Source organism: Tetranychus urticae, chromosome 1 (assembly GCF_039701765.1).
Source record: "Tetranychus urticae isolate SD_2017Ah chromosome 1, NJAU_TeUrti_SD_1.0, whole genome shotgun sequence".
Taxonomy (NCBI): domain Eukaryota; kingdom Metazoa; phylum Arthropoda; class Arachnida; order Trombidiformes; family Tetranychidae; genus Tetranychus; species Tetranychus urticae.
In genome coordinates this window covers 6,461,392-6,484,348 of record NC_142958.1, presented here as the reverse complement: position 1 = coordinate 6,484,348, position 22,957 = coordinate 6,461,392, and the positions used below count along the sequence as shown (strand labels likewise).

The following is a 22,957-nucleotide window of genomic DNA, read 5'->3' as shown; positions in this document are numbered from 1 at the left end:
TTAAATTTGTAGTTTTGTAACCAGACTGGTTAACTAAATGGTGAAAAGTGGCGTTTAATGGCTATTTTAACCATTATGATTAACCATAACAATAATTACATCTCTATTAAAACATTAAATATTTACACAAGATGTCTGTCAGGGTAAACGTAATCTAGTTTGTTATACATTGGCCTAAACATCCAGTATTCGCTGATCTCAGCTGTTGGGTTAACTTCGTTCGGTAAAGTCTTGTATCTTGGTAAACCAAATAATGTTCCTGGTACCCAATCAGGGAATCGTTTCATTGTTTCGGCTTCTTCATCTCGCAATCTAATCAAGTTTTTCAGATACATTCTATCTCGTTCAGCCTCGATAAATGGCTCAAGAGCAATTAGAGCATTGGATACTTCAATATTTCCAAGGGTTCTTAAATTTGACTTATTACGTTTAAGATGGATGGTGTATATGGAAGCTGCCACACCAAATAAGAATAGGTTGAAATCTGAAATAATGATTGAAAAAAGCAAGATTAATGGACAAAAATATATACAAGAGTAACACAAAAATAAACAAAGGTCAAGAAAAAAGTATATTCATTACTTTGAAAGGAAAAGTTATTCATTTATTGAATTAAATTAAAGTTGAATTCCAATTCAAACAATTAACACAATCAGAAGATTCTTCAGCCTTCCAAATCCTGAATTTCAGGTTCTTTTAGGATCACTCGAACTGTTAGTAGTAAGTTTACTTTAGGATTACAATCCTTTACTGACCACAACTCAAACAGAGTTAACCAAAGTCTTAACCAATGTAACCGGAAACTAATCTGGTCAATGTCTTAGACACACGACTTGAACTCTAGCTTATTTAAGCTTAACACGATGAGTTGAGTTAAGTATTTGAATACTTTTACCGATGAGCTTGGAATAGCTAATTAGGACAGCAAGGCACAACTAAGAGTCGAAAAGCACTTTGGACAAATTACCAAATTTAGATGAATAAGAGTACTGAGACTCAAAGAGACAAGATTTCAACTATTAGAAATACTTTAATTAAACATGAGAAAAGGAACTAAGGTTCAACTTGATAGTATCAGAAATACTTTAAACAGAGATTAATTAAATCAGAACTTTGATGAACAGATTTATGAGAACATCAAATTAATCACAAAAATGAACATAAGAAGACCATAAATTGAACATAAATTAATGAGAAAAACCAATGGGTTATATACTGTTTGTTAACGGAAGGAAGTTAAAGGTTTGTAAACCTGAAATGTAAGGAAAAGGAAAAGAAAGGAAAGAAAGGAAACTGTTGTCTCCATTGACAATCTTAAACAACAAACAAAAGGGATTAATGAAAAATTACAAAATGAAAGATATGGATCTCAAGTATCTGAAATACTTTATCTTGATCCAAGCAAAATGAAATTAAATTTATCTTGGGTAACTCTACCCTTCATATCCGCACCCTTTGACTAAGATCCCTAAGATGAATTTCAGATTCATTTTGATGTAGAGAAAGGATCTTCGGAATCAACTTCATCTTCGTTAGGCAAACTTTTCGAACTGCATGGCTTTTCCAATGGCTTTAAATTCTTAGGAGGTGATGAGGATGAGGATGCTGAGGAACTTGATCTCTTTCCTTTTAACATTGAATACAATTGATGAGATCTTGATTGAGGTGTAGGCATCGTTTCTTTTCCTCTCTGAGCTCGACGATAATCTGGTTTAGCCATTTCATTCTTCTTCTTCATGATATATTTCGAAGGTAGAACACAATTTTCATTGAATTCAGGAATTTTGATTTTACGAGGATTCCGTTTCCATTCCTCTGGCCATTTAACAATTCCAAATCTTACTCCTTCGCAAAAATCGTAGAGAAGTGCAGAGGTAATTCTGTTACCACAAGTTTGTGCAGCGTTCTCATTATGTATTCCTTCATGAAGGTTAGCGCTCTTTTCAATCTCCATCCATTGCAAAAGGTAAAGCCTCATTGCTGTAATTGCTTCCACTACAGGTGAATGTACAGTTTCAGGCAAAACATAACCAGTGAACCATAAGAAGGCTATTGCGTGAAGATTCATTGGGTGTTCAAGATAAGGTGAATAAAAGTTTGTGATATCTCTAAACTTATGCTTGAGAACACCTATTTCCTTCCTAGTGAGTCCTAAGTTAATCAAATGATTGTGAATACCATAACCAACTATCTTCTTAGCGCATACAAGAAATCTCGTAACTTGGTCACGAACTGTGTTTAAGTTTCTTGCATTCTTAAGATCAGCTAAGGTCAATCCATGAAATTGAGAATCCATCTGATCAGCTTCTCTGTATCTCACAAAAGTTTCATAGACAACGTCTAAGTTACCATCAACGATAACTACCCAACAAGGACGAGGTCTAACTTTTCCCCATTCATTGATACCACAGCAAAACATATTGATTGAAAAGATCAAATGTTTATCCTCGCAATTTGAAGAGACTTCATTTAAAACTTGAACTTGTTCTTCAAGCAAAGGCGGAATGTTTGCTTTGGGTCGATTCTCAAAAGCAATTGCTAGTCTTCTTTTTCTTCTTTCAACTGCAGCAATAGTATCAGGTTTCGTTGATTGTTTAGGCTCCTTATATTTAGCAGCATAATTAAAACAACAGGGAAAATGCTCAATCAAACAATCTTCAGCTTGTTCAACTTCAGCAGGAGCTAATCTTTCGAATGGATTGAAAGGGGATTTCGGATCCTCTATATCTAAAGCATACAGAACCATTGACGAAGTAGTTGAGATCGAAGAGGCATCATCATTATCAGCATTTTGGTAATGGAACCATCTCTTCCAATTGATTGAATCTCTCAATAAATAATGAGGAACAGTACTACATCTTGTAGTTGGCCATCTTCGAGGAACATCAGGTATCGGTACCTTTGAAACACTCGGAAATCCTAGTTTAAGAGCAAACTCTTCTTTTTCGCATAAAGGTGCAGTGGGATCTCTTTGACGTTCTAAGTTATTCCAATAACTATTGCCAAAATTAGCTTGAGCTCTCATTTGTAAAGGTGTAATATCTCCAACCTTATAACTCTTGATTAGAAATCCCCAAATCATCGCTCTTTGAGCCCAATCTTGTTCGTGAGTGAGATGAGGTTGCTGCTTTTTCAAATGTGCAGGCAAAAGCGAAGTAATTCTCGTAGGTTTCTTATTCAATTCATCACGAATCGGACCAGAGACAAATGAAACAATTTGCAAAGTTTTGTCAAATTGAAAATCGACAGGGCCAAGTCTACAAGTTTGTAGATGATACAAAAGATTATGACGAATAAGCTGAGAGGTGCAAAATTTCCTATGACATTTGTAGATGGCTTCCTCGAAAAACTTCTTAACTTCGAGATTATCGATCTCGGAATACTTTGGATAACCATTTTTCTCAGCACCAATAACGCATCTTTGATAGATACACATAAATGAATCCAGTGAATCAATCTTCGGTAAATCCAAATCTTGAGGTAGGCTTTGAAGCCAGCGGATACAACCAAAGCAATAAGTTTTTGAACAATTTGAACAAATTTTCGGATTGATAGCAATTTGTTCACAAAGGTTACAAACAACCAAATCTTTCAATCGAGTTAAATCAGCATGGACAACATGAGAAGCAGGCAAACCTTTACGAAGGCTATCAAATTTAACATTAGATAAATCAGTTTCCAAAACATTGAATTGTATCTTCTCCTTGATAAACAATCCAAACCATGATTTATCAGCTTCTGCTTGTTCAATATCGTGAATTACAGATTCTTTTGCTTTTTCAAGAAACTCATATTGCATGTGAGTCGGATAACTTGAGTCTGGTGGAGGTACAGGAGCAGGAAATTCACAATTTCTTCTACCTTGATTACGATCTGGTGGAGGATAAGGACTATGGTCCACTTCTTCTTCCAATTGATCAAAATTAACTGGTTCAGGGCGTTCAAAACGTTTCAAACCAAACTCAGTTCGATGAGGCAGAGGATTAGGAATCATCATCCTGTTAAACTTTTCCCTTTGATTCCTTTCCCAGAATTTTTCTTTACAAACTCGATCAGGATAACTAAATGTTGGCCAATTTACCTTAATTGGTTTCTCTTTAACCTGAGATTGATCAATAGTGATCTTAACATCATCAGATTTTGACGATTTACTTGAAACACTTGAAGTTCTTGATCTAACTTCAACATCAGGAGCAAACTTAACTTGTTTAAGTTCAACTTCTGGAACACTTCTCACAGGAATTTTACCACAATCAGTTTCATTAACACTCGATGTTGGAAGATTCAGATCTTCAGAAGGTTCAGTTTTAACTTCGGGCTCAGCTAATTGATCAAACAACGGAATCAATGGAGGTTCACTTTCCAAATCGACGACTGGAAGTTCAGGTTCAGGAGCTCGAGGATTACGATCTATCTCGGCTAATCTTTCCATTAAATCCAAACCAAAAGTTGTTGAGCTCACAATTGAAGTGAAAGAGTCATTTGAATTATCATTTTCACCATGAACAGACATTCTGATTGGAACTAAGTTCAACAAATTTTCACCTTTACACAAAATTTCAATTCCAAATTGATCACAAAAGTTAATTAAATTGCTCAAAGAGTCAATTAAAGGTGAATCCAAAGTCTTAAAAGACTGAAATTTTAGCTTAAGAAAGCTTGATGATGAACTCACAGGTCTTAGGAAAGACAAAGTTGAATTTTCAAATTGAATTAAATTAACAATTAATTCACTTAATTTAACCAGGTTTTCAGAACACAGAGTTAAGAGGTTAAACTGAACACTGAATTTGAATTCAGATTTAAACACAAAAAATTCAAGAATTAAATTGAAATCAGAAGAGAGTTGAAATTGATTTGAATCAATGAAGAGTAAGTTGACCAGGTTGTCACACAAAGACAATGGAGGCAAAAATGTAAGTGAAGGAGTTACTCCTCTAATCGCCCTCTGTAACTGTAATGGTGAGTTACTGTTTGTGGCGCGATTAAAAGCTAATGGCGTTTTTGCGCTTCTTTCAAAATCTTTATCTTTTAAGAACTTAATTGAAATTAAGTTAACTGAGTAGATTTTTCTAGCTCTTGTTGTTGGTCTACTTTGATCATTATTGTTATCTGAAATAACATTATTTTTCATGATTTCTCGATTTGCTGTTTGGTAAACTTTACGTTTCTTTTTCTTAGTTTTAAATTGATTGACTTGATCAAAATCAAGAATCCATTCATCGGCAGCAATAGTTTCAGCTTCTGATTCGCTTGAATTTACATCTGAATTATCATTTAAATTAACATTTAAACTTAGATTTGCACAACTGGAATTAACATTATCATCATTAACTTGATTTTCAGGAGGATTCCAATCCTCATCACTTAATTGTTGTTGATTCATTGATTGATTTATAAAAGATGTTGATGCATTATCTTCAATAGCAAAGTTTTCATCATTTGAAGAGGTTTCATTTTCAGCATTGATAATTGTGTTTCTTAAGTTTGCTAATTGTTCAGGTATTTTACCTACGTGTGGCTTTGTAAGCTCCAAATTAGCAGTAAATCTTTCTTTGTTTTGAGGATTAAGCAGTAAAGCAGAACCATGTCTAACCCCAATAACAATATAAGGACCAAAAAACTTGTTTACCAACTTTTTTGTGGTTCCTATTGATGGTGCACTATTCTTAACGTAACACAAGTCTCCAGACTTGAAAGGATTTCTTTTGGTTGAAGATTTCAATCTTTCTTGATAATATAATTGCTGTTTTAAAAGTCTTTCTCTAGCTAACTTTCTGCAAAGTTCAATTGAGGGTCCATTATTCACTTCTAACTCTAATTGTATGTCGATGGGCTTCTTTTGATGTCGACCAAATACCAAATAATAAGGAGAAAAACGAGTGACTTTATGCACTGAGGCATTAATTGCCATAACTGCGTCCTCTAGTGATTGTTTTAAATTAACATCATCTTTATCCATAATACTTGATCTCAATCTTTCTGCAATTGTTCGATTGACGCGTTCAACAGTACCTTGCGATTGCGGGTGATAACTGTTTGAAACTTCATGAACAATTCCAATTTGTTTCAGATGATTTTCCACTTCTCCAGACAAGAAATTTCGACCTCTATCTGTTTGAATTATCGACGGAAATCCAAACAAACTAAAGTACTCATCGAGAAACTTTACCACGTTTTCAGAGTTTTGATTTGCAAACAATTTTGCGTAAACAAATCTTGTTAGAGTGTCAATCAGGACTAGAATGACTTTTTTAGCACCTTGTTTGTATGTGATTGGACCTTGAGCGTCCATCTCCAACCTATCCAATACTGAATGAGGAATAGGCTTTAAGCCTGGTTCAGCATAAGTGCAATTATTAGATTTACTTAAATAACAGATAACACAATTAGCACATAATTCCTTAACTTTTTCGTATAAGAAATTCATCCAAAATCTTCTCGATAGTTGCAAATAAGTTTTCTCAACACCGAAGTGTCCACCAAGAGGAGAACTATGTTCATCTTCAAATAACTTTTTCAAAACTTTTTCGTTGATCACAACACGATTAACATCATGTCCAACTGTTGGTTTTCGGAAAAGTAAATTGTTAATAAACACAAATTTTTCATGCAACGTTGATTCAGGATTAGTTGTTAACTCTTCAATGATTTTGTTGATCTTTTCATCACTTTTTTGTTCATTCACTAGATCAACTTTCCAATTTTCATTAGTTTGATAATGATAAACGTTGTTAAAACTTCTTTGTATAGTTGATTCACAAGTTTTAACACTATGAATTTCAGATTCATTTAATTGTTCACTAACTTTATCACTATCAATTGACTTTAAATCAATCAAAAACAGATTTTCAATGTAATCAGCTTCGGGATCCAACAACTTTCTATGTTCCCATTCGTTTTGATAACGACTTAAACAATCTGGACCATGAGTTTCACCTTTCGTGTAAACTACTTTAAACTTATAACTTGACAAAATGATTGTCCATCTCTCCATCCTTTGATTCTTAAATTTTAATTTCGGTAATTGACAAAGGGCGTGATGATCCGTTTCAACTAGGAATTCATCACCATCAAGATAGTGTCTAAACTTCTTGATTGCAATCAAAACAGCTAAGCATTCCTTTTCTGACACTGAATAAGATTCTTGATGTTTAGCTAATTTCTGAGAGAAAAAATACAATGGTTTCCAGTGTTTAACATTTTCAATAGGAATATCTCTCAAGGATTCACATCCTTCTGGAAGAGATTGATCAGCATCTTCTTGCAGTAAAATACCACCAACTGCAACGTCACTTGCATCAACAGATAACTTCTTTCTTAACTCAGGGTTGAAATGTACAAGAAGTGTAGTTTCGATTAACGATGCTTTTAAATTATCAAGTGCTTCATGGTCTTGCTTCAACATTTTAAATTTCCTTTCCTTTGATACCAAACGATATAAAGGAGCAGCTAACTTTGAGTAATTCGGGATGTATCTCGAGAAATAATTATAACATCCAAGTTGCGATTGTAATTGTCGCACAGAGTTAGGATAAGGTAATCTCTTCAGTGCAGTAACTTTACTTGGATCTGGACGAATTCCTTCTCCATTAACCAAATGTCCAAGTAAGAGTAATTCAGTTACTCCAAATTTACATTTATCAGTTTTAATCTTGAGATTCCAATCTCTTAACCTTTCCAAAACTAATTCAGTATTAGTTAACAATTCATTCCAAGTTTTACCAATAACTGGAATATCATCAAAGTAGCCTAAGCATTCTGTGTAATTTAGACCATGCAAGACTGTATTCATTAATCTTTGAAATTCAAAAGGAGCACAAGCGAGACCCATTGGAAGTCGCTTATATTGATATTTCCCATCAGGAGTGACAAACACAGTTTTTCCTCTTTCACTAGGAGGAATTTCAATCTGGAAATACCCTTGATATAAATCAAACATGTTGAAATAACTAGCTCCACGGATTGCTTCCAAGCAATCATCAACTCGAGGCATTGGGTGAAAAATAACTTTAGTCAACCGATTAACTGCCCTTAAATCATTTAACAATCGAAAAGATCCATCAGGTTTTCCAATAAGTAATGCCGGCGAACCACCTTCAGCTTCGCTCGGTTCAATAATATCATTGTTTAACAAATCAGCAATGATCTTCTGATACTCTTTTCTTTTCTCAATCGTACATGGATATGGACGTTGATAAGGTACAGCATTGTCACCAATATCGATTTTGATTGGCCATTTTTCCCATGGCACCAAACCCAAATCTGCCTTATTCTGACTGAATACTTCAGTGTAATTCATCAGAACATTAAGTAATTCCGATCGTTGGTCTGAACTCAAATTCGGATCCATACGATTACTTAAACGTTCAGCTAAACTCATCTCAGGTTGTTCCATCTTCAAATACATCGGTATAATGTTATCAAACTCTTGATACATTACAAACTCCTTAATAAAACTTTTAGTTTCAACATCTTGTTGAACTTGTTTAACTTCTTTAGGAACGTCTTGTTTAACTGCAACTTCTGGAGGATTTGAATCCTCATTTGCTTCTGACCAGGGTGGAAAAGATAAATTCAAAGAATCCAAAAAGCTTTGCTTCTGTTGAACTGAACTTACAGATGGTACTTCAGGTTTGTCAACCAATTTAAATGATTCTTCTGGAGTACAAAATCTAAACATTAGTTCATTATTATGCCATTCGCTTTCAGGGTTTTCTTTTACATTCACTTGATAACAGCCACCATGATTTAGCATACCAACATAGAATACATCAGCAAACCGATTCCCTAGCACCATAACAGGCTCTAAGTTTCTCATAACTTGGAACTTGATAATCTTTGAAGTTTTCATTTTAGGATGTTTAAGAATAGCATACGCTGCGCCTTCCACTGCTTGAAAGGTATCTGCAATTATTCCACGAACTGCAACGTTTGAACTCAAAATGTATGCTTGTAACTGCCTAGACAAAGTGTAGTCAATACATGACGTACAGGCACCAGTGTCCAACAATACATCTCCAATCCTTATGAACTTCTTATCAGGATAATGAATATTTAACCTTACTTTAGGGAAGTTTGTGATTGATTCATCAATACGAGTAATCAACTCAACTTTAGGTTTATCAACCTTCTCAACTGATTTCACCTTATCAGTTCTTTCGTTTACCATAAAAACGAGATCACTAGCGTCAGGCGCTCTTGCTAACTGCTCATTAGCGTACACAATTTTGCTTTTGTTTAAGCCTTCATCAATGAAATTATTACTTTCTTTAGCAACCGGAGTACTTCCACTCGTACTCGCACCTTGACCAAATGTAGGCGCATTTGCCATCCTCAAATTAGCTGGAGTAAACTTTTCATTGGATTTCGACTGATTCCCCGAATCAGATTTTACACGACGTGGTTGTCTGCAAACATTAGACGTATGTCCATTACGACCACAATTGTAGCACCTTAAAGGCTGCTTTCCTGCATAGGAATTATTCCTACTTTCATCCTTCTTCTCGACTTTATCATCTCGCTTGAAGGGTACACTTTTAACTGCTTTAGACTCTTTAGTCTTTTCCTCTCGCTTTCGTAATTCAATATTATATTCATTTACCATAGCAGCAGTTAAATCATCAATGTTACTAACTGATCTGGTTCTAATCAATGTATCTTTAAGTTCTGCAGGAACTCTGATTAAGATATCTTGAATGAATTCAGTAGGTGAAGGCTCTCCTTTCACTTTTAACACCATTTGCTCTAATTTCCTTATGAACTCAATCGGAGGCATATCAAAAGACCATTTGAAATTATGAAATTCCGAAGTTGCCTGAGAAATGCACGCTGGGTTCCTTAAAGCTAGTTCCAGAGCTTGGATGTAACTAGTACTTGAGTGAGATTCTTCATCTAACTTCTTAGCGATTGGTAGAAACTCGTATGCCATTGCCTTCTGCAATACATATAATTTGTCATCATCATGACACCGTTCCAAACTAAGTTGACGTTTAACAGTCTGAAGCCAACCCCAGGCATCCATGCCTTCAACAAAATTGGGTAATTTCGGTAGCTTCGGCTTAACACGATCACTCGATACAGCGCCAATACTTAATCTTGGATTATCGTTACCAACACGCCTTGAATCATCAGCATAACTTTGACTTAAATCAGCATTAGGAGGATTTCGATCCTCAATTCTAACTCGATGTTCATCATTAGATCTTCTCTGAGTATTAGAAATACTTGGTTGTTGAAAAACTTCATCACCATCATTACCTTCTGAATCTCTCATTAGATCATTGAAATTTAAATTAGGTTTAACAGTAACAGGGTTTAATTCAGCTCGATTCCACTTCGAAATCATATTAACCATCAATCGTTTAGCTGGTGAACTAACTTTCAGTTTTTCAATCATAGCTTCGGTATTCAAAACCATTGTTGGAGGATCAGGTCCAACTTTGACAATTATCTCACGAATATCTGATTCAGAAATATTCTTTTCTCGAAGCTCGGTTAACCATGAAGGCATATCTTCAATTACATCACCAACCATTGTTGATTCCATCAGTTCTTGACTTGCATTTGCTACACCATTTAATAACAGGATAGTTTGAACAGCATCAAAGAACTTTTTCTTGATTATTTCAGCGTTACTGATAAACTTTATTCCCCACTTTCTCAAAAACACCTTAATTGTCTCAATATCCATGACTTTCAGAGTCATTGTTACCGTTTCACCAATACCATCACCTTCGACTTCATCTAACGCGAAGCAATAATCACTACTATCAGGGCACTCGGGCAATCCTGCCGAGGTCGCCATTTGAAAGGAAAAGTTATTCATTTATTGAATTAAATTAAAGTTGAATTCCAATTCAAACAATTAACACAATCAGAAGATTCTTCAGCCTTCCAAATCCTGAATTTCAGGTTCTTTTAGGATCACTCGAACTGTTAGTAGTAAGTTTACTTTAGGATTACAATCCTTTACTGACCACAACTCAAACAGAGTTAACCAAAGTCTTAACCAATGTAACCGGAAACTAATCTGGTCAATGTCTTAGACACACGACTTGAACTCTAGCTTATTTAAGCTTAACACGATGAGTTGAGTTAAGTATTTGAATACTTTTACCGATGAGCTTGGAATAGCTAATTAGGACAGCAAGGCACAACTAAGAGTCGAAAAGCACTTTGGACAAATTACCAAATTTAGATGAATAAGAGTACTGAGACTCAAAGAGACAAGATTTCAACTATTAGAAATACTTTAATTAAACATGAGAAAAGGAACTAAGGTTCAACTTGATAGTATCAGAAATACTTTAAACAGAGATTAATTAAATCAGAACTTTGATGAACAGATTTATGAGAACATCAAATTAATCACAAAAATGAACATAAGAAGACCATAAATTGAACATAAATTAATGAGAAAAACCAATGGGTTATATACTGTTTGTTAACGGAAGGAAGTTAAAGGTTTGTAAACCTGAAATGTAAGGAAAAGGAAAAGAAAGGAAAGAAAGGAAACTGTTGTCTCCATTGACAATCTTAAACAACAAACAAAAGGGATTAATGAAAAATTACAAAATGAAAGATATGGATCTCAAGTATCTGAAATACTTTATCTTGATCCAAGCAAAATGAAATTAAATTTATCTTGGGTAACTCTACCCTTCAACTTACTTGATAAAAATCGTTTTGATTTCATCCGCTCAACATGGATTGGTGGATAACCACCCGGAGGTGGCATATCTTGTTTAAAAAATCCAGACATTATTGATTTAAATTAATTTCCACAATTTACCTCAGTCAGTCAATATTAAAGTTGACTGAAAGTAGTGTTGTTACTTTTCATCGATGGTATCGATAGTATCGATTTTAGTAAATGCAAAATATTTGTTATAAACAAATTGTAATAATCTTCATTTAAGCTTCGATGTTAGTTAATAGAGACACAATTTTCCGTTGTTGCATAAATTGACTCAAATGGGCAAAAACGGGTCCAAATTAATTTCTTTCAAATTTAGACTCTGTCGGTTTGTAGGACCTAAAAACTGAGTCCCTGTAAACTTTTGATGATCAACCAAAAACGTATATTATAAACAGTCGTCGGGATCTCGTCATCAACATGTCTAGTATTGCAGGCTTCAAACCATTACCTTTGATGGGAGTTTATTCCGCTAGTAAGGTATGTAAATCAACACAAAATGTCTTTCAATTTACTCATCTTTCTTTTTTCTTCTCAAACAGAAATTCGTTGAATGGTTCAGTAATACATTGGATTACGAATACTGCAAGAGCCACAATATCGATGTCCAAACTTTAGTTCCTTCCTATGTCTCTACAAAAATGACCAAATGGAGTAACTTCCTTCAAAAACCCAATATAACTACACCTGATGCTAGAAGCTTTGCTCGATCAGCAATTGCAACTATCGGCCGAACAAAGTTTACCACTGGTTATTGGTCTCATGGTATCCAATGGTTTGCCTTTGAATGGTTGTGTCCATCTTGGATGTATTCATTTATGAGTTGGAATTATTTAAGAAACATTGATTCAAGTGGTCGTCGGGCTAAAGATACTTAAGAAAAGACAAATTCAAATAGATTTGGTAAAGATGGTTCCAAATCATTTAAAACGAATCCGTCTTTTTATACATTTTGCTTGTTCATCATAAAATGATTATTTTATCCGATTTTGTTTAATTTTTGTAACTGAACATAATGCAATTCTTTAGCACTAAATCGTAATAAAAAATGTTTCAAAATGAATATTTCGATCAATTTTATTTTCTAACTACTTTTTGTCAACAATCGAAAATTTTAAAACCTAAAAATATTAACAATGTTTCTAATAGTATCAGTACAATGCAAATAAAACTCGTTATACGAAAAATAATACGAAGAGACTCGAGAAAACAGTGAGCTTAACCAGATTCTCTTTGTCTTCATTGAAAATATTGTAAATCAAGTATAAAAACATATTGGGTGAATGATGGATTTAATATTAATGGATTGAGGAAGAATTGCTTGGAGTTGTGCAAAAAGCTCTGACTTTCGAAGCTTTGACTCTGCAGAGTTAGGACTTTTGCACTGTTGACTAGAGACATAAAAACTACTTCCGTCAGTGCTATTAAAAAATTTTTCTGATTGATAGATTTTTAGAAAATCGAGTCCAAAGGTAAAACTGCGATCGCTTTTTGTTGAGTTATGGAAGCAAATTTTCTACCAAAATCATTCCACTAGTTTAACTTTTGATTATTAACCAGAAAATGTACTTTGATTGCTAAATAAAGCTTTCCCTTTCCTGTAAAACAGATCAGTTCGATTTTCCGTTAAATCTTGCAAGTGCTGTGACCATATCAGTCAGAGAGCTGAAACTTAACATTCATTTATAAAAATTGTTGGTACACATCTTGGATTAAACACTTTTTTTATTCGAGTAACAGTTCTCTAGATTTTGGCCATTTACCTAAAAACTTCGAGCGCTAATATTTCGAGAATGGTAGCAATTAGAATCATTATCCTTTGATCAATCACGAGGTTATCTATGTCATAATATGACTGAAAACCAAAAAAAGTATGAACCAATTCATTTAATGATGAATATCCTTCATAAAACACTTCAAAACATCATAACAATTAGGTTTCAGCAACCATTAAGCTTTATACAAACAAATGAAGTAACTAATTGAGTCAAAGGCGTCGTAAATGGGTAGAAAAGAATTAATGTAAAATTTAACCTTTGCAACTTTCTAGAGACATAAAAATTGAATCCATTCGTGTGATTTAAAAATTTGTCTGGCCCATAGTTTTCGAGAAAATCAAGTTCAAAGTCTAAACTTCGATCGCTTTTTGCGTGATTATAGATAGTAATTTTTCAACCAAAATCATGTAACTGGTTTAGCTTTTTGTAATCAACCAGAAAATGGACTTATTTTGAGAAATAAAAATCTCTATTTTCTGTAAAATAGATCAGTTTGATTTTCCTTTAAATCGATCGTATTAACTGACCATATAAGTTAAAGATCTCAAAATAATTCACCGGCGACAAAAATAGTTGTTACACATCTTGAGCCGAACATTTTTTTCATTTGAGCGACGGTTCGCTTGATATTTATCATTGAACTAAAAACTTTGATCTTCAATAATTCGAGAACGGAAACACCTACAGTCATCATTCTTTGATTAATCATGAGATTTTATTATGGGTTATGACATAACATGACTGAATATTGAACCAAAACTAATTTCATTGATTTATTAATGAAAAAACTCCATAAGATGACTTAAAACATCATAAGATTTGCGTTTGAATCAACATTTACCTTTATGCAAGCAAATGAACCAACTTATTGACACAAACGGGCCAGAAATGGATGAAAATGAATTTCTCACAAATTTAAACTTTGTAAACTTGTAGGCAAATACTTACTGAATCCAATCGTGTGATTAAAAAGTTTGTTTTATCCTCAGTTTTCGAGAAAATCGAGTTCAAAGTTTAAACTTCGATCGCATTTTATACAATTATGGGGCCAAATTTTTCTACCAAAATCATTCCACTAGTTCACCTTTTGATAATCAACCAGAAAATGTACTTCAATTGCTGAATAAAGTTTTATGTTCTCTGCAAAACAGATCAGTTTGATTTTCCGTTAAATCGACCTCATTCTTTAACCATGAAGGTTAGAACACTCAAACTTATGCTCCATTGACAAAAATACTTGGTCCATACCTTGCAATGAAAACTTTTTTCATTTTCTTGATAGTTCTCTCGATATCTATCATTGAACTAAAAACTTTGATCTTCAATAATTCGAGAATGGCAATACCTACAGTCATCATTCTTTCACCAATCTTGAGATTTTACTATGAGTTATGACATAACATGACTGAATATTGAATCAAAACTGATTTCATTCATTTATTAATGAATATCCTTCATAAGACGACTAAAACATCATAAGATTTGGGTTTGATCAACCATTTACTCTCATTTACTCTTATAAAAGCAAATAAAGCATCAAATCTCCCAACATGAGTAATAAAATGCTTTAACTTTTCTTGTAGCTTGTTAAACTATCCAAAATTTGATCATATTATATGTCTCAGTAATATCTAATGATCAGTTGAAGAATGACGATTGTAGGTGGTACCATTCTCGAAATATTGGCGTTCAAAGTTTTTAGTTCAATGGCCAAAAACAAGAGAACTGTCGCTCAAATAAAAAACGTTTTTAATCCTATTTATGCACCAACAATTTTTATTGATGAATATCGCGTTCTAGCTACCCAACTCTCACGGTAACAGAATGAGGTCGGTTTAACTAAAAATCGAACTTATGTGTTGTACGGAAAACAGAAGATTTTATTGCACAAAATAAGTTCATTTTCTGGTGAAACATCAAAAGCTAGACTAGAGAAATGGTTTTGATGAAAAAATCTACTTCCAAGATCGAAATACAAGCGATTCAAGTTTTAAATTTGGACTCGATTCTCCAAAAAGCTATCGATCTGAGAAATTTCTTAATACCACCAATGGAAGTAGTTTTTATTTCCCTACAATCGCACAAAAGTCCTAACTCTGCACATTGAAAGTTTCGAGAGTCAAAGCTTTTCGTACAACTACATAAAAATCTTCCTCAATCCATTAATATTAAATCCATCAGTCTCCCAATATCATTGAACAGTGAACTAAAATCTTGTAAAGCTCATGCTAATAATTTCACTCAACTTAAACCGACTAAACTCAATATTAGAAAGAAATGCATTCCAAGTCCCTTGTTATAATAGTAATGATATATGCCACTTTAGACAAACAAATGGTGATAGTTGATTGAAAACAGAATAGGTTATGATATTGTAAAATCAAAATGTGCTAGAACTTGAATGTTCAGAGATTCTGTTCGAAACGAGTTGTGTTTCAAAAATGTAACTTGTTTTGATAACTTCACTTCTAGAATAAATATTTTCATTATTTGTAAATTTAAAGTATATTTGATATTTATATATAACTCTTGATAAACATTCATTTATTTCACCCAATTTATTACGTTAGCAAAATAGATTTGCTGTTGAGAAAAGTGATGAAAAATGAAAGTATTTGAAAAAATACGAAGAAAACAAACTTTGGTAAAATTGAGAGGAAATTATTTGTCGAGTATGAAAAGGTGAAAAGGCCTAGAAAAGGTAGGAATAAGAAACCTAACGAAGATAATAGCTGGTAATAAAATTCAATGATATTTGTTGACATCAGCTACCTTTTATCCGCAGGCAAAGTTTAAACTTTTAAAACAATAATAACCCAAATCAATTGAAAATTGAATCGAGAGACAAGAATCTCTATAATAAAGTGATAACTTGAAATGAAAGATGAAATAACGAGCAAAACGATTGTCTTTCCATCAAAAAACTGTTAACGGTCATTCATTAGTTAAATTATGATTTTATTTATTAACTAATCAAGTTTATTCGTAAATTTACAAGTTACAAGTCATTGATTCGCATTTACTCACCTTTAACTGTCGCATATTTTCGTGGTGATTTATTGAAGAAAGAAAAGCAAGAAAAATTAAAGGTTAATCTCTGACATTCTTATTCATTTGACATGTAAAATTTCCAATATAATCTTTGCTCCAGGCTAATAAATGAATGTCTACTCAACACACCGCAAAGACTCCAAAGAGCTAAAGTGTAGTAAGTGTCTAAATACATGGGACTTTAGGTGATATTGATCAACTTAGCTCAGCGGTAACTGGAATGAATGCACAACATTGAATAACGAAACCAAAATGAAGTTTGATTCGCAGAGTCAAACGGCTAATACGACTCGAATATTAAATCATTAGAGTTCGATGAAAAACTTTAATGAATAGCTCTTTTGAATCTTAGCTCTTATGAGTGCAAACCCATTGAGTTTGGGTTCAAACCAGACACATCAAGCTTATAAATTACAAATGAGTAAACATTTTCATTATTTTATTCGTGGAATCCTTCAATCTGATCAAAATTAAAGAAACAAAAGTCGAAAATTGGAAATGAAATCAATTAAAACTTGCAATCTAAACTCGCATTTTCTCAGCATCAAACAACGGAACTGAAATTTCCAATTATTGGATATAAATGGCAACATAATCTTGAAATAATGTGTTTGATGGATACATAAAAGTTTCAACATTTTCCAAAATTCTGTTGGATAGTTTATTATTCGTATTCCTCATCGCCTTCCTGGACCACCAAGAAACTCTGATCCACCAGGTCGATAGGGTCCAAGGTTTGGTCCGTTGGAAGCTCGTAGAATCTCCGACAGTTTTTTGGCCAAATAATAGACAGACTGTGGACGCGTTTGCTTACCCTGTTCAATCACGTATCCATAGGTTGGAGCTCGTTTACCTGGTCCACCAAGAAACTCTGAGACTCGCTTTCCGGGTCCACCCAAGAACTCTGAGTATCTCTTTGGTGGAACCTCGGACTGTTCGAGATTGGAGTTATACGATAATTCTAATGGGCTTAATGTTTCAACTGAAAGAAAAGTGTAAATTGAAAGAGCAAATCACATCAATATGAGTCCAAATTCATTCATCTCTTCCTCTCATCAACAATTCTTTAGTCAATTTTTATATTTAGTTTTTTCTTCCAGTTCGGACTTTGATTTATAAATAATGTTTAGATATTTTTTAGCAACTTCAAGTTTAGTATTTATTCATTGAAGCTTTAGTTTCATTTTTAGTTAACATTTAGTTTATTCAAAAAGAGGGGAAAATTAAGACAATTAATGAGTAAGAATTGAAGAAAAGATTTAAATAATTTCATGTTCACTTCCATTCAGAATGAGAGAAGAAAAGCAATTTTTCTTGATCGATTCAAAGAAACCTAAATGTTTAATGTAAACCCTTTGTGCTGAAACCTTTACCAGTAAAACCTGAATCTCTTGGTTCATCTATTTTGGTGCAACATGAAGGTATAAGGATTAAAATGAAAAATGAGGAGAAAATCATTTCTTTCGGTTTAACAGTTCTTAACAGTCGATTGATTTCAGAGCTAAACTGATCTTTTTCTTCGTCCAAGGAACTCCGATCCCATTCGTTTACCCAAAAACTCGGATCCAACACGCTTACCAAGAAACTCTGAACCAACTCGTTTGCCCAGAAACTCAGAACCCATTCGCTTATCCAAACCCAATGGTTGACTGGCTGAACTTGATGAAGTGGGCATTAACGATGAACCAGAAAATAGCAAAGCTGATAATGAAGGTGAAGATGATGAGGGCAAAGAGGATGCTGATCTTGATTCCTGTCCATTCAAATAATATCCTAATTCAGGGCAACACTGGGAATGTCTAAATCTTTCGTTAAATGTTGAAGCATCTTTCAAATATTGAACCAAATCAGTGATTAAATTGCTGTTGGTAAGTCTCATTTCATCTGCTGTAACATCTAACAATCAGTTAATTAGTTATTTTAACAACTTTAAGTTAATCATTAGGCAAAGCTTTTAAGCTGGTTAAGAACAGCAAAAGTATTGAAAAATGATGAACAAGAAAATTTCAAAAATTAAATTCCAACCTAAAAATCTCTTAATTGTCTAATAACTTTTGATTCATTAGCTAATGATAACTAATAATAGCTAATTAGTTGAATAGATCAACAAGAAAACTTTTATTGAATAAACTAATTAACTAATTTACTTCTTCTTCCTTTCAACTTTTGATTAGTTCAATCGCATCTAAATATGATTGGCAAAATTAACGGAAATTAATTTCTCACAACTTCATGTTCCCTCAAAAACATGATTGTGATGATTGGAATGATTTTATTAGATTATTTTAGCATTTACTTTTCGCTGAAACACTTTTCGCCTTCATTGTCATTTGAAAGGCTTTAATAATGGTTGAAGCAAAACATTCAAATTTACCTTATAAGAGAATCAACTCAATCAAATGATCAATTTAGTTAATGATGTTATTACTGTTATTACTTTTATGCTCAATTGGTTTGTATTTAAATTCAAACAATTTTCTCGTTTCTTCCAACATTCTTCATTCTTTTTCTTAAATTCTGAGCAAAAGGCTTTCCTCTCAACCTGAATATTCAATGGTTGAATCTAAATAATCAAATGGTTACCAGAAATAGACTTGTTGATTGATTGGTTAAACTTGGCACTCAATTTTATTGTATTCAAGTTAGTGAATTATGCTATTTACAGAGTCAATATTTTTGTCACACAATTTCAATAAAATCACAAGTAATCAGTTGATTCTGGCGCACAATTAGACTTTTGATTCAATCGGTTCACCTCGAGTTACCCTTTACCAGACATTAATTACATTTGATACACTTAAATGGTCAACATTTAACCATTTCTGTAGTAAATCTGCAGTCTTTTAATGAACATCACCTTTTCCATTGCTCTATCTAGTAGATCTAATTCACCGAATTATTGATTAACCAAAACATATTGTTTACTCTATCATCAGAATCATCGCCACAATCAACATGGGATAACATTTTCTTCAACCTTTTCCTTCTCATCAGTTATGAATTTACTGGTTTTCCCTTTATGCTTCATGGCTTTACTCAGTCTGAAGCTGTTGATTAAATAGTCTACCGTTTGTCACTGGACAGTGATCAACTAATCCAATTAACTTGGTGTTAAAAACTTAGTTTCCTGATGGTAATTGGGAAAAGTGAAAAGTCGATTACCACAGATTCAATTGAATCAATGTGAAGAAGCGGAACGCAACTTGCCAAGTCAATGCAAATAACGATGATAATAAGGTTTGATAAATGAATAGAAAGTCAAGTCAAAATTTGTTAGGTTTAACCGTAAGTAACTGGCTCTTCCCTGCCTTCAAAGTCACTGCACAAACCTACAAGGACAGGTTGAGTTAGATTGAGTTACTAGAGTCCACAAGTCATGGTTAATTGATCATGATAAAAGTGTGCTAAATCTTTAAGTTAATATATTGAATCTTCAACTTTTACCAAATGGAATGACATTCATAATTATCTTTCATTTCATGGTGAAACTCTAATTACTTGAAACAACATCAACAACCCTGATTGTTGCCATCATTCAAACTCCAAGACCTGTTAACAGGTTACTATTGTTATTGAAAAATTAATGCATCCAATCCATTCCCAATACAATTTAGCAATTGAGATTCATGATGAAAATATGAAAAATTTTCATTCTAATTCACATTTTTGGCCTTTTCAACATCGACAAGTCAATGGTCTTATTGATTTAGACAATTTGTTACAAACAAAGTTGTCCTAACTTAATCCTGTTTAAGTATCACAGAGTTGACTGTCATTCCTGTCAATTCATCTCTCAATAAGCTTTCACCTTTGAGTGATTAAAGACCCAAAACTACCAGAAATCAATCCAATTGTGTCTCTCAGGTTGATTGAGGTAAAAGTGTATCAATCTGTTCAACTCATTCATTTACTAATGGCAACACTTTTACTTTTCACTATTAGAAGATATTTTGCTTTTAAATCTTTTGCCCATTTCGTTCATATTTCATCTTAATGATCTTCAGACTAATCAATCTCATTCTAATCATGAAAGGATTCAAAGTTAAAACCAAAAGCAACTTTTTACTCGAAGCTTTTGAGTTATCATTAACCTTTAACTAATGTTATACAATGAAAGATCAATGCATCAAACGAATTGAATTTTTTCGTGTTTAAAGACAAACCTAACAGATTTACTTAATTGTTCAAATAGCTTTTCATTGGACAGGTTTTCACTTTACCTTCATGACTTTCACCCTTTCACCAGAGTTGAAAGAATAATCTGATGGAAAGTGAAGAAACTCAGAGTAATGGTGAAAAGGGAATGATTCGAGTTTAGTTTCTTTCCAAAAAATAATGTACTTTTCATCATAACTCCCAGTAAACTTCACAAGTTGAAAATAAAATAAGCTCAACAATTGAATGAAATATAAAAATGTAGACTTATAATGATATTATCATTTTTATTGGTCTGTTTCTCAATTCCATGATAACTTTACCTTATTATTCAAACGGTATGCGATATAATCGTAGTTAAATAAGTTTCGTTTCTTACATCACTCTTCATTTCAACATGAAAATATGGATGAAAACTTTTGTAACAAAGCTTTCATGATAAACAAGAAATGTTAATACAATGCAACAGGGAAATGGAATCATCAACTTCGCTTTATTTTCATGAGCCCTTCTTGGTTAGACAACATCTTTAAATGTTTATACAGACCAGTTAGATTGAACCCATCGTGTTAAACACTGGCTTATTTAGATTCAATTGTTTAAGAACTGAATCTGAATATAAATTGAACCCATTGATACAATAATTGGTTTGAATCTTTCCCAGTCAATATGTTAGTCAACACGATTGAGATTTCATTGTAATCTTGTTCTGTTTCCAATCATTTCACTCTTCATTTCTGCCTCTTATACAGTTTTGACCTTAAACCCAAGTAACATGTTAAATATTGAGTCAACATAGACTTAGATACAAATCAGATCTGTAAGTTTCTTACCAAGATTAATTCAATTACCAGATTAAGCTCGAGGCAACTCAAGCTAAATATAGCAGGGTCCCACCTAAGTCGCAGCCCAGTGAAAGGTGTAGACATTAAGGTGAGAAAACAGTCAAATTGAAAACATTTAGAAGCGACTTTAACTTCATTTTTACTCCTAATGCTACCTAAAGCAAGTGAATCGAGTAAATGAAATAATTTAATAAAGTGCTTTTAAAATGTTTCGTTTAACCTTTTACGCCAACTTGAAGCCATTTTGAGCTACAATTTTTAAAAGGTTGCTAACAAAATTTGACCAAATTTAATTTTAAAGTTAAGTGCTGAAAAAAATTAATTACGAGTACATAAGCGCATTGTAAATTAATTGCTAAGCTGACTCTCGATTCTTAACTTTCTTTGTTAAACAAATTGGCAGTGAACAAAGTTAAAAGTACGAGAAGAGTTTTAGTTTTGTTTCTGGAATCAACTTTGAACAAATGCTGTCATATTGTCACAACTGATTAATAATTAGATGGAAAGGCAAATTATCATGAAAGCTGAATCATGAACAAAAAGAAGGTGAATATTATTTTATACCAAAAACGCTTGTTAGTTTAGAAAAGAATGTAAATATTGAAATTTTCTTGTTATCATCATTAATATTTTGTTTAGTTCTGGGAGTTTAAGTCTAATGTTTAGCTTTACAAGTTTAATGAGTCTTGTTTGAGATTAGTTTAGTTTAGGAATGATATTAGTTTAAAGGATTTTTAAGATACTTTTAGGTAAATGGATTGTTTTAAGACAAAAAACTTGGACTTACCCGATTTGTATGGAGAGTTTGAATGAACCATTGAAACTGACATGAAGAAGATAAGTGCATTCAGAAGGACTGAAGATGATGGTGAGACTGAATTGTGTTTGGCTACAGATTGAATCATTTTTATGGTTAAAATTGATGGTTTCACCTTTAATTTACTTGAGATGAAAAACTTTTAATAAGCAAATATAAATGTTATAATATTTTGATAGATTTAGTTTTGATCTTGAAGAGTGAAAAAGTTCAACTGTAAGAAGCAATCTTGAATGGTTTACAATTACCGAGAATATAAAGGTGATGATGAAAATGGTGAGAAGATTGGAATGATAGAGAAGACAGGGAATGAAAAGATGCTCCAAATAGCAGTTATTTTTGTGATCAAAAAATGACTTTTTACATTTTCTCTCAGCGCACAAGCTTTTACCTTAACTTGCCCAACTCTTTGGTGCATATACTCATGCTATCTACGCAATTTTTCATATTAATTTTCAACTTCCTTAGCATCAAATTAATTTTTACTGGAAAAGTGACAGCAAAAATTGTAAGTGCTCGAGACACAGTTTTGACTTATCCAGAGTTTTCTTGTTTATATAAAAATGTATCAGAAAGAGTTGAAATTTTTAAGGATTTTAAGGAAAAGACACAT

General features: G+C 33.0%; 3 protein-coding genes across 5 annotated transcripts; 1 reads left to right on the top strand and 2 right to left on the bottom strand.

Annotated features, from left to right (window-relative positions):
• Positions 1-34: 34 nt before the first annotated feature.
• On the bottom strand, positions 35-11,836 carry LOC107367149 (NADH dehydrogenase [ubiquinone] 1 alpha subcomplex subunit 13). Its single transcript, XM_015934832.2, has 2 exons — positions 11,674-11,836; positions 35-484 (listed from the first exon to the last, which is right to left on the bottom strand). The coding sequence occupies exons 1-2, from the start codon at positions 11,762-11,764 to the stop codon at positions 123-125; spliced, it is 453 nt and encodes a 150-aa protein (XP_015790318.2). The 5' UTR covers positions 11,765-11,836; the 3' UTR covers positions 35-122.
• LOC149094454 (inactive hydroxysteroid dehydrogenase-like protein 1) lies at positions 11,817-12,763 on the top strand. Its single transcript, XM_089266672.1, has 2 exons — positions 11,817-12,178; positions 12,241-12,763. The coding sequence occupies exons 1-2, from the start codon at positions 12,119-12,121 to the stop codon at positions 12,574-12,576; spliced, it is 396 nt and encodes a 131-aa protein (XP_089122798.1). The 5' UTR covers positions 11,817-12,118; the 3' UTR covers positions 12,577-12,763.
• A 4,186-nt stretch (positions 12,764-16,949) lies between these two features.
• LOC107367396 (uncharacterized) lies at positions 16,950-22,684 on the bottom strand. 3 transcript variants are annotated; one of them, XM_015935098.3, is made up of 2 exons: positions 22,315-22,684; positions 16,950-17,509 (listed from the first exon to the last, which is right to left on the bottom strand). In XM_015935098.3, exons 1-2 carry the CDS (start codon positions 22,430-22,432, stop codon positions 17,205-17,207), a joined length of 423 nt encoding a protein of 140 aa, XP_015790584.2. In that variant the 5' UTR covers positions 22,433-22,684; the 3' UTR covers positions 16,950-17,204. The 3 variants fall into 3 exon arrangements, with proteins under 3 accessions (XP_015790584.2, XP_015790582.2, XP_015790583.2); XM_015935096.3 differs by lacking the exon at positions 16,950-17,509 and adding an exon at positions 17,661-18,423 and having other exon boundaries at positions 22,315-22,653; XM_015935097.3 differs by lacking the exon at positions 16,950-17,509 and adding an exon at positions 17,661-18,414 and having other exon boundaries at positions 22,315-22,645.
• Between the last annotated feature and the right edge of the window lie 273 nt (positions 22,685-22,957).

What these genes read in the sequence shown, in the direction of transcription:
- LOC107367149 (XM_015934832.2), bottom strand. Translation starts at nt 11,764, where the DNA reads ATGTCTGGATTTTTTAAACAAGATATGCCACCTCCGGGTGGTTATCCA. An exon ending in ATCAAAACGATTTTTATCAA is followed by an intron (nt 485 to 11,673) that starts GTAAGTTGAAGG and finishes TCATTATTTCAG; the next exon opens with ATTTCAACCTATTCTTATTT.
- LOC149094454 (XM_089266672.1), top strand. Translation starts at nt 12,119, where the DNA reads ATGTCTAGTATTGCAGGCTTCAAACCATTACCTTTGATGGGAGTTTAT. An exon ending in GAGTTTATTCCGCTAGTAAG is followed by an intron (nt 12,179 to 12,240) that starts GTATGTAAATCA and finishes CTTCTCAAACAG; the next exon opens with AAATTCGTTGAATGGTTCAG.
- LOC107367396 (XM_015935096.3), bottom strand. Translation starts at nt 22,432, where the DNA reads ATGATTCAATCTGTAGCCAAACACAATTCAGTCTCACCATCATCTTCA. An exon ending in AAACTCTCCATACAAATCGG is followed by an intron (nt 18,424 to 22,314) that starts GTAAGTCCAAGT and finishes ACTGATTGTTAG; the next exon opens with ATGTTACAGCAGATGAAATG.